Source organism: Grammomys surdaster, unplaced genomic scaffold (assembly GCF_004785775.1).
Source record: "Grammomys surdaster isolate TR1022 unplaced genomic scaffold, NIH_TR_1.0 125852, whole genome shotgun sequence".
In the NCBI taxonomy this organism is placed as follows: Eukaryota; Metazoa; Chordata; class Mammalia; order Rodentia; family Muridae; genus Grammomys; species Grammomys surdaster.
The window spans coordinates 3,197,847-3,207,616 of NW_021620678.1; the positions used below are offsets into that span (position 1 = coordinate 3,197,847).

The following is a 9,770-nucleotide window of genomic DNA, read 5'->3' on the forward strand; positions in this document are numbered from 1 at the left end:
ACAGGAGGACAGGCAAGGAGACAATTCACACAGCACACAGGAGGACAAGCAAGGCAATGAAGGAGGTAGGAAGACAGGTGACCTTGCCCACTCACCGGAGCTGTCAGCTCAAAGGCTTACCGATTGCCAAGTGTCACCCTCATCTGTTCTAGGACTTGCTCAAGGGACGAAACTCAGTGTTACATGGAAGGAGAGCGGCTTACACTTCCCCTGTGTTATACACCGTTTCCTTTTCTAGGTAAATTCAAGATTCTGAATATCTCTCTGTCTCTCCCTCTCTGTCTCTCTCTATCTCTCTCTGTCTGTCTGTCTCTCTCTCTCTCTCTCCAGGGTCTTTCTATGTGGCCCTGGCTCCTGCCTCCTATGTGCTGGGATTAAAGGCATGTGCTTACATCTAAACAGCTTTCTTTGTTCTGGGAGATGAACACAGAGTCTCATACGTGCTAAGTGTATACTCTATCACTGAACTATACTCAAAGGCCTAGATACACACAGATTTTTTTTCCCCCTGAGGCAAGGTCATGTATTCTAGGCTGGCTTCTGATTTCTGATCTTCCTGCCTCCCACTCCACCTGCTGGGATTAAAGACACCTATCATCATGCTTGGTTTAGGAGTCAAGCTCGGGGGTTTCTGTATGCTAGATAAGCGTTCTGCCAGTGGAGCCACACCCTGAACCCATTCCCACATATTTTAAATGTTACATAGTTCACATTTATTATCATTTTATGAAGATGCTGAAGACCTGTATTTTGACTAGTATAAAAAGACAAGGCAAGATGTGAAGATCAATTGGTTGGAGATGCCCAGGTAGAGATGTGAGGTTTGCTGTGTCAGAGCCTACCCTTGGGAAGAAAAGGAAGACTATGGCCTTGGCAAGATGAAAGGCATGGCAGAGCGGGCTTAACTGAATCTTAACTTTGGGTACAAGATTAGGATGGCAAGAGATGAGGTGGGGGTGTAATATGAGCTATGAAAGTAGGGCACAAAGCCATTTGGGGATATGAATTAGACCCAATGGATATTAGCACAGCATAGAGCGGATTATTTCCCAGTGGGATTTCCTCAGCAAGCTGGAGGGAGAGTGCATAGTCACATGGCTGCATGTCTCTAAGCCTATTGGCACACCCAATGCATTCATCTTGAGGTCTATAGAATATGGATACAGAAAACAAACAGAAGGTATGGATGTCAGCTCTACTGTAGATGACAGCAAGTGCAGGACAAGGTGTGCTCCTACCAGCCTTCACTGCATGCACAGAGTTAAGAGGCACATAAAAGTCTTGGGGTGAGCACCTCCTGCTCCTTCTCCACAGAGCTGGATAAACACACCTGTCACACAGGCTCGATCAGCCCCAGTCCACTGTTGCTGCTATGCTAATGCCTGTTAGTAAGAGTTAAGTGGATGGCGGTGATGGGGCTCCAGAGACACACGCCTCTTTGCAGGTGGCATTTAGTCTCTGTTTGGCAGGGAACGGAAACACATTTGCTCTTTGGTATAGATCAAGTGCAGCCCTGGTTCATTCTATACAACCCTCCCTTAGCAACAAACTAGTTTAACTGGCACTTCACCAACAGTAAGAGAAGCTTAACTGTTACCTGGAAACATCTGTTTATTCTCTGGGAAACAGTAAAAGAAGCATCTGTATAATGTAAGTAGCCCTCTGCAGTCAATAAGATGCCTACCAGCAGAAGGGTTTACCCTTCTTGTCTGTGGGGAGAGAAGAGGTGCCAGGAAATCACAGTGAAGAAGCTCGGCAGTAGAGTATTTGCCTTATACCATGCACAAGAAACGGAGTTCTAACCAAGCACCACACAGTAATAAAAAATTTAAAGGCAGGCTTAAAAATATTTAATCACGTAGTATTCTTTAGAGTCTGTACAGGTTGTTGTTGTTGTTTTTTCCCTATTGTAAAAATAACTATAGTCAGATGTGGTAATACTTGTAATCCTAGTATTTGGAGGGCAGAGGCAGGAGAATTGCTGTGGACAGCCTGAGGTACAAAGTGAGATTTTGTAGTGGGTTGATGGAGGAACACAACGAAGAATATCAGGATGAAAGCACATGCCTATAACCCCTGCACCAAGAGATGGAGGCTGAAAAACTAGCCCAAGCCCATAAAACTCTGCCTCAAACAACAACAACAACAAAAACCTTAGGGGCTGGAGAGATGGCTCAGTGGTTAAGAGCCTGGATGCTCTTCCAGAGCACTTGGGTTCTATTCCCAGCACCCATGTGGTGGCTCACAACCACCTGTCACTCCAGTTCTAATGCCCCTTCCTAGCCTCTGCAGCACGCACACAGCACACAAAGCCTCCCACAGACACACCTGCATACACATAAAAAAAAAAAAACCCTCAAAAACCTTGAAGAGTTCTTTCCCTTAATTACTGTCCACACATATTAGCCAGACTTCCTCTTCTTTTTTTTTTTTTGGTTTTTCAAGACAGGGTTTCTCTGTATAGCCCGGGCTGTCCTGGAACTCACTCTGTAGACCAGGCTAGCCTCGAACTCAGAAATCCGCCTGCCTCTGCCTCCCAAGTGCTGGGATTAAAGGCATGTGCCACCACCGCCCGGCTTAGCCAGACTTCTAACAGTGCTTGTGGTAAGCGCCATGTCCATCCTGTTAGTGTTTACTGTATAAAAGACTATGTCAGACCCTAGGGCTACAGCAGAGTTCTTGCCTCAAGGAACTTCTGGTGCAGCTGGGGGTACACAAAGTTTTGTGGGTAGGGATGAGAAAATGTGCAATTACAAACAGGATACTGAATACTTCCAGGAGCATAGAGGATGGTATCAGTACAGACAAGGGGCATGTGAGCAAGACCTGGAGGTAAGGTTTAAGACAAGGTTTGTAGACCTGACATCAGAACTGAGATATCAAGGATGGGCAGAAGTTAGGCAGGCCAAGAACTGGACAGAGAAGGTTCCTGGGGTGGAAATGGGGCCCACAGGCTGTGAAGAGAGACCTAAAGGGACTTTGTGCTGCTGGGGTACCAGGTAGCCTTTCCCCTCTGAGGCTCTGCAAGAGGAAAGCCCTAATGGTGCTTGTGCTGGCTAGTTTTATGTCAACTCGACACAAGCTAGAGTCATTGGAGCCTCAATTGAGAAAAAAACGCCTCCATAAGATCTGGTTGTAGGTAAACCTGTAGGGCACTTTCTTTTTTTTTTTTTTTTTGTTTTTTCGAGACAGGGTTTCTCTGTATAGTCCTGGCTGTCCTGGAACTCACCCTGTAGACCAGGCTAGCCTCGAACTCAGAAATCCGCCTGCTTCTGCCTCCCAAATGCTAGGATTAAAGGCGTGCGCCACCACCGCCCGGCTTGTAGGGCACTTTCTTAATTAGTGATTCATGGGGTAGGGCACAGGCCATTGTGGGCGGGGCCACCCCTGGGCTGGTGGGTCTGGGTTCCATAAGAAAGCAGGCTGAGCAAGCCATGTGGGATAAGCCAGTAAATAGCACCCCTCTAAGTCCTTACATCAGCTCCTCCTCCAGGTTCCTGCTTAGTCTGAGTTCCTGCCTTGGCTTTCCTCAATGAACTGTGATTCAAGATATGTAAGACAAATAAATCCTTTTCTCCCCAAGTTACTTTGGTCATGGTGTTTCACCACAGCAATAGAACTCTAACTACAACAGGGCTTCTTCTTCCTCTTCTTCTTTTTTTAAATAACAAAAGTGGATTTTGTTGTAGACTCTAATGTAGGAAACTGGTGTCCAGAGTGTTGTGTTAAAGTGAGGGGGCAAGGTGAGGCTGCAGACATTTAGCTGTACGCAGAGCCCTGCAAGCCACATTTATTTACATTTGGCAGAAAGATGCAGGCTTACCATTCCCTCATTCCTTCAGTGGATGTCAGACAGTTGAGCACACAATGAACAATAAAAAACGAAAACAAAGAACAATAGGTTGCATAAAACATAAAAAAAAAAAAAAACCTCTCTCAGATTTGAATAAATTCTATTTAATTTCCAAGTCTGAGTCATCCCTATGATCAATACTGGGAAGGAGGGTACAATTTGGTGAGGGCCTGGTTCCAGCCCTGCATCACCCATGGGTGCTCACACCCCTTAAGGAGCACCAGCTCTTGACTGTCACTGGGGGTACTCTGAGGACTGAGGTTCTCTGCTTCCAGAAGCTCCAGGCTCCTGCTAAAAAGACTCACATAGCTGCTGCATTTATCTTGATATGCAACCACTATCTCTTTCATATGGTTATCTAATTTTATACACATATACACATCACTTTTCAAGAAATGAACACCTAAGAGTAAAGAGTCCCTGTTGCTATTATAGTAGAAGCTAAATATAAAGACCCAAATATCTAGCTGGGCAGTGGTGGCGCACGCCTTTGATCCCAGCACTTGGGAGGCAGAGGCAGGTGGATTTCTGAGTTCGAGGCCAGCCTGGTCTACAGAGTGAGTTCCAGGACAGTCAAGAGACACACAGAGAAACTCTGTCTTGAAAAACAAAACAAAACAAAAAACAACAACAAAAAAGGGGAATCATTTTGCCGGGCGGTGGTGGCGCGCGCCTTTAATCCCAGCACTTGGGAGGCAGAAGCAGGCGGATTCCTGAGTTCGAGGCCAGCCTGGTCTACAGAGTTCCAAGACAGCCAGGACTACACAGAGAAACCCTGTCTCGAAAAAACAAAACAAAACAAAACAAAACAAAGCAGAACAGACCCAAATATCCACTAGCTTGCGTTCTTTCAAGATGTACACAGATTTGGTGATTTTTTTTTTTTCCTAACCCAGGGCCTCACGCAAGCTAGGCAAGCAGTCTCCCACACAGTTTCCCAAAAACTTTTACCTGAGAAAAATTCAATACGCTTCTAAGGGAAGATAACTGTTAGGCATGCATATAAAACTTCAAGTTAGAAATGAAACATGAAACACTTGTTAGCCTAGTTCAAAAACCAATTTCAGGGCTGGTGAGATGGCTCAGTGGGTAAAGATGCTTGCCCTGCAAGCCTGAGACAGTAGGACTGGGAGTTAGAATCCATTGTTAGCTGCACCGTGAGCCCCACCTTTTCCCTCACTCCTCCAAAGCCTCCACACTTATCTCCACATGCCTTTTCACAAAAAGAGGTCACGAAATTTAAAGAGTAGCTAAAATTATTAAGAGGAAGAGCTGAAGGACAACTTTAATAGCTAATTATATTAGCCAAGCAATGACATGGGGGAAAAAAGGTGCAATTAAGTTGTCCACGCAATTAGAATGCTAAGGATAATTGTGGCTGGTGAGGTACTGCAGAACAGTTTCATGGGAGGCACCTCTCCTCAAAATAGGACAGGATGGGGCTGGAGGGATGGCTCAGTGGTTAAGAGTTTAAAAGGCCCAAGTCTGGTTCCTAGCCCTTGTCCTGGGGTTAACTACTGCCTGTAATGCCCTCTTTTGGCCTCTATGGGCACCAGCAGACACTGCATACACTCAAACTCAGATTCTCATGCTTGTACAGCTAGAGGTTTTATCCACTAAACTATCTCCCCAGCCCTGAAAATGTGTTTGTTTTAAGTCAATCACAAACCATAACACAATTGGATAAGGTTTTTGTTATTTTAAAAAGTAACTTTATTATTATTTACTTATGTAGACAAGTGTGCACCTGAGGAGTTCAGAGGGGTATCATATCCTCTGGAGCTGAGGTTACAGGCACTTGAGTGCTGATGTGGGTGCTGGGAGCAGGTCTTCTGCAAGAACACAGCCACCTCTGCAGCCCTGTGGTTAAGATCTTTTGTTGGGGAATTTACATGACTAAAGGGACAGGAATTTGCTTTGGGAAAAGGACAAAGAGGGGTGGTCACTGTGCTAGAAGCTCATGGAGCCCAGGGTTTTTACAGTAAACCCTGAGACATTTATCTAAGGACACCTTTAGACTTTTGAACAAGGAACTCACTTTAGTCACGAGGGAACACATTACCTTGGACAGTTGGTATTAGCAAAGAGATGGTGAAATAAGTTCTGTGTCCAAAACCCAGCTCTGCAACTTGTCTGCTGTGTGACTTGGGGCAGATCATGAGACCTGTTTCACATGGGTGTGGTAAGGACTCTAGTGCATGCAGCTCAGGAAAAGGTGGTTGGGGTGGTTGGCTTGTGACAAGTACTCAATTATTGTGTTATATACTTCTAGAAATCTTTAAAATAAGTAAACACATTATTTTTATGTGTGTGTGTGTGTATGCTCACGTTGCACATGGGGTGATGAGAAGACAACTTTCGGGATTCAGTTCTCTCCTTAGGCTCTTGGGATCAAAGTCAGATTTGGTTTTCAGGCTTGGTGACAAGTGAGTTAACAGGTGGCATGATGGTGCACACCTTTTGATGTCAGTACTGGAGAGGCAGAGGCAGGTGGATCTCTGTGAGCTCAATGCCAGGCTGCTCTGCAAAGCAAGTCCAGGACAGCCAGGGCTACACAGGGAAACCATCTTAAAAAACAAGTCAGCAAACAAACAAACAGTTCAAATATATTTAGGAGAAATCAACATAGCTGAGTTAAGTTATATACAACCTTAAGGTTGGTGGTATCTGAAAGGGAAGGACAGACAGGTGATGCCTATTTTCTACTTCTTTTGGTTTCATTTAATACTTTTTTAAAAAAATTTTTTTGTTTACTACTTTAATTTGTGTGTGTGTGTGGTGTGTGTGTGTGTATGTGTGTGCACACTCATATGCATCTTTAACTTTAGAAAGTAATGACTATGATTTTCCCTAACTTTTTCTTTTAGAAAGTGAATAAAAACAATACAGGAAAAAAAAGAGAATTAAGTTTGTAGGTGAGGCTGTGACCTCTGATGTGCCCCGTCTGTGAAGCCTCGTGTTTGTCTTCTGGAGCCATCACATCTGTTTAAGAGGACAGAGAGGCTGGGGATGCAGCTTGGAGGTGGACTGCTTGCCTAGTGTACTTCAGGTGCCTGGGTTCAAGGCTCAAAGGCTAGGGTGGCAACTCTAATACGTCATCTGCCTTATTTACTTCCTTCTTGACTACCACCCTCCACATAGGCGCTTCTCAGCCCCAACAGCCAGGCTTCCCGGGTCTAGATCTTGGCTGTCAACCCTTTTATCTACAGCAGTAACTCTCTCATCACTCTCATGGAGGGCTGCTCCTTCCTCATCCTGTATTTCGAGCCTAAAACTCAAAAGGAGTCTTTCATTTAACACAGACCACAATTTGTTCTTATTTCTCTCTCTTTCTCTCTCTCTCTCTCTCTCACACACACACACACACACACACACACACACTACACTTCCTACACTAGCTAGTTCCATGTCTGCAAACATTTTGCTGGGTCTACCCACCTTCGTTAAACATTAACACATTAAACATCAGCACTTGCTAAGTACTCGACTATTTGTTTAATGAAACAACAATATCTAGTGTCTCTTTCAGCTAAGAACAATAATTATTAGGTTTTAGGACAAATAAAAAAATCAGTCTGGAGGGCGCCTTATGGGTCAAGGAAACAAACGATGCCTTTCTGTGATAAAACTAAAGAATGGCTGCATTCTAAGGAACTTAGTTGGAACCTGACTGATAGAATCTACCAACGGCTCAAACGCTCCCCATACAAACAATGTGAAGAATACTTGGAAGTTTTGCTTTCAGATTTGCCTTGGTTTCTTCTTAGGTGTGCTGGAGACTGAACTCGGGCTTTGTGTATGTTAGGCCAGGCCTCTACCACTGAGTCATGACTGGATCCTAAGGCCTGCCAACAACCCATGACTTAAGTCCAAACCTCTCTCTAATGATAATGGGCTGACTACATAAAGAATGATCTGAAAAGCTTGTTAAAAATACAGATTTCCAAAGACTCTGATTTAGTATTTGTGAAGCATGGCTCCACGATTTACACATATAAAAGTTACAAAACGTGCACGTATTTAAACAGTACGAAGTAGTTTAGGGCAAAGTTTCCTTCCACTCTGTCTGCTTCCATTAGCTACTGGCTCCTAGTTTCTTTGGTAGAGGAACTGTTTTGACCTGAGCTCTCTCTCTCCCTTTACTTTTTTTCTTTCTTTCTTCTACATTTCCCCCACAGGTGTGTGTGTAGCCCAGTTGTTGGTCTTGAACCCACAGCTCTCTTGCCTCAGCCTCCTTAGTACTAGGATTAGAGGTGTGTTCCACCACAGTTGGTCCTAATACAGATTTTTCAGTTTTCCCCCCTAATCCCATCTGATAATGTGTGTTGGAAATGAACGCATCTGGTTTTGCTTCCGTGTCACAGATCAAACCCTGGGGCTTGGAGCATGCCAAGCAGGAACTCTACTAGCGAGTGAGCAACATCCTCAGTCAGATATTTGTGTTTTTAACGAATATTCTAGATGATTCTGATGTGAAGCCAAATTTAGAAACCACTCAATGCCCCAGGGTCAAAGGATTAGTAAGTTCAACTCAATGACACATCACAAATGGATGTCCTCAAAACTTGCCTTGCTTCCTTGATCCCTGCCCCTTGTCTTGAAGGAAGGAACGAGGCCTTCCTCCAGTGTCTCCAGGAAGCACTATAGCTATTTATTGAACGATGCAAAACTATGTCATTTTCAATCCCTGAAACCCATTCCTGTCCACCATTACCTGAAATGACAAACCTGACAAATCCTATATGACAGACATTTTGGTATTTGACTTGAAATGAAGTTGGCCCTACACTGAAGGGCTGCTTTTCTCTCTCAGCATTAAATAATTTGAACTGAGCACACCCGATATACTTTCCTTTATTAATCCTCACTGATACAGCATCCTGTCCTCCCCCAGAATTGCGTTCTTACCATCTGGTCAAAAGCAATTAACTGTTGAGCGAAAATTGCATTGTCGGACAGAATCTAATTAGTTCCAAGCTCTGGCTCAGGGTGACCTGACTTGACCTAACCTGGAGCCGGAGAGGGCTCAAGCCTTCTGCCGCTCTAGCGCTCCCTTCCCATCCACTCCAAGGACTGCAGACGGAATTTCCTTTTGGCGCGGAGGTTAGTCGCTCCAAAGGACACCAGAGAATCTCGTCTGCAGTGTCGCTTCCACCACCAGGGACAACGAGCTGAAGGTATCCTCACTTTCTCTACCTTGAGCCAAAGAAGCAGGGTTCCCTGGCTTCTCGGGGAACCCGCCAAGATCATTTGGCTAACCCCAGTACCTAGCCGAAGAAGAGCTTGCTCCCAGCCGGAACGTGTGTCTCCTTGGCTTAGATCATGAAGCTGGAAAGGGGTTCAGGGAACCCCACCTCACTCTCCTTGTCCTAATGAGTCTTTTCTCCCACCCTTGAGACCTAATGGGTCTTTTCTCTCCCCCCACCCCCAGCAGATCACTGCCAGCGGCCACCTGCCTTCTTCCCACTGACCCCGGTTCCCTCACCCAGCATGATGGGGCTGAGCCGGCGGGCCAGGCCCTTGGACAGGTCGTACACGTAGAGCTTCACCGGATAGAGATTCGGCGGCTCCATCGGGACCCGTGGCGGCGGCCACGATGGCCCTCGGGCACCCGGCAGCGGCTTGGACCTTCCGGTACCCGACCGGGGTGGGGAGAGGAGGGAACGGGGGACCGAGCCGGGGCCCGGCCTGAGGGCGGGGGAGAGGCGGCCCTGCGCTGCTCGCGCCCCCGCACCCGCGACCGGCAACGACTACTGTGAGGTGACAGAGAGAGAGATCCCAGAGACTCCGCACGGAACAGGGGGCAGGGGCGGGGACGCACTTTCACGCATGTGCGTTCGGTGCTGACGAGCAGCGGGGGCGGAGCTTAAAGGGGCGGGGCTTTCTCTGGCCCCCTGCGTTCCAGTTTAGGGAACAG

At 46.1% G+C, this 9,770-nt stretch overlaps 1 protein-coding gene across 2 annotated transcripts in view; it reads right to left on the reverse strand.

Moving 5' to 3' along the window:
• The window catches only part of Desi1 (desumoylating isopeptidase 1), a 24,419-nt gene extending 14,738 nt beyond the window's left edge, over positions 1-9,681 (reverse strand). The window contains exon 1 of one of the 2 annotated variants that reach the window (XM_028789988.1): positions 9,339-9,681. In XM_028789988.1, the coding sequence (XP_028645821.1) occupies positions 9,339-9,426 (88 nt within the window). In that variant the 5' untranslated portion in view covers positions 9,427-9,681. The remainder of the gene's footprint in view (positions 1-9,338) is intronic. The other variant, XM_028789990.1, reaches the window with a different exon arrangement.
• Positions 9,682-9,770: the final 89 nt, after the last annotated feature.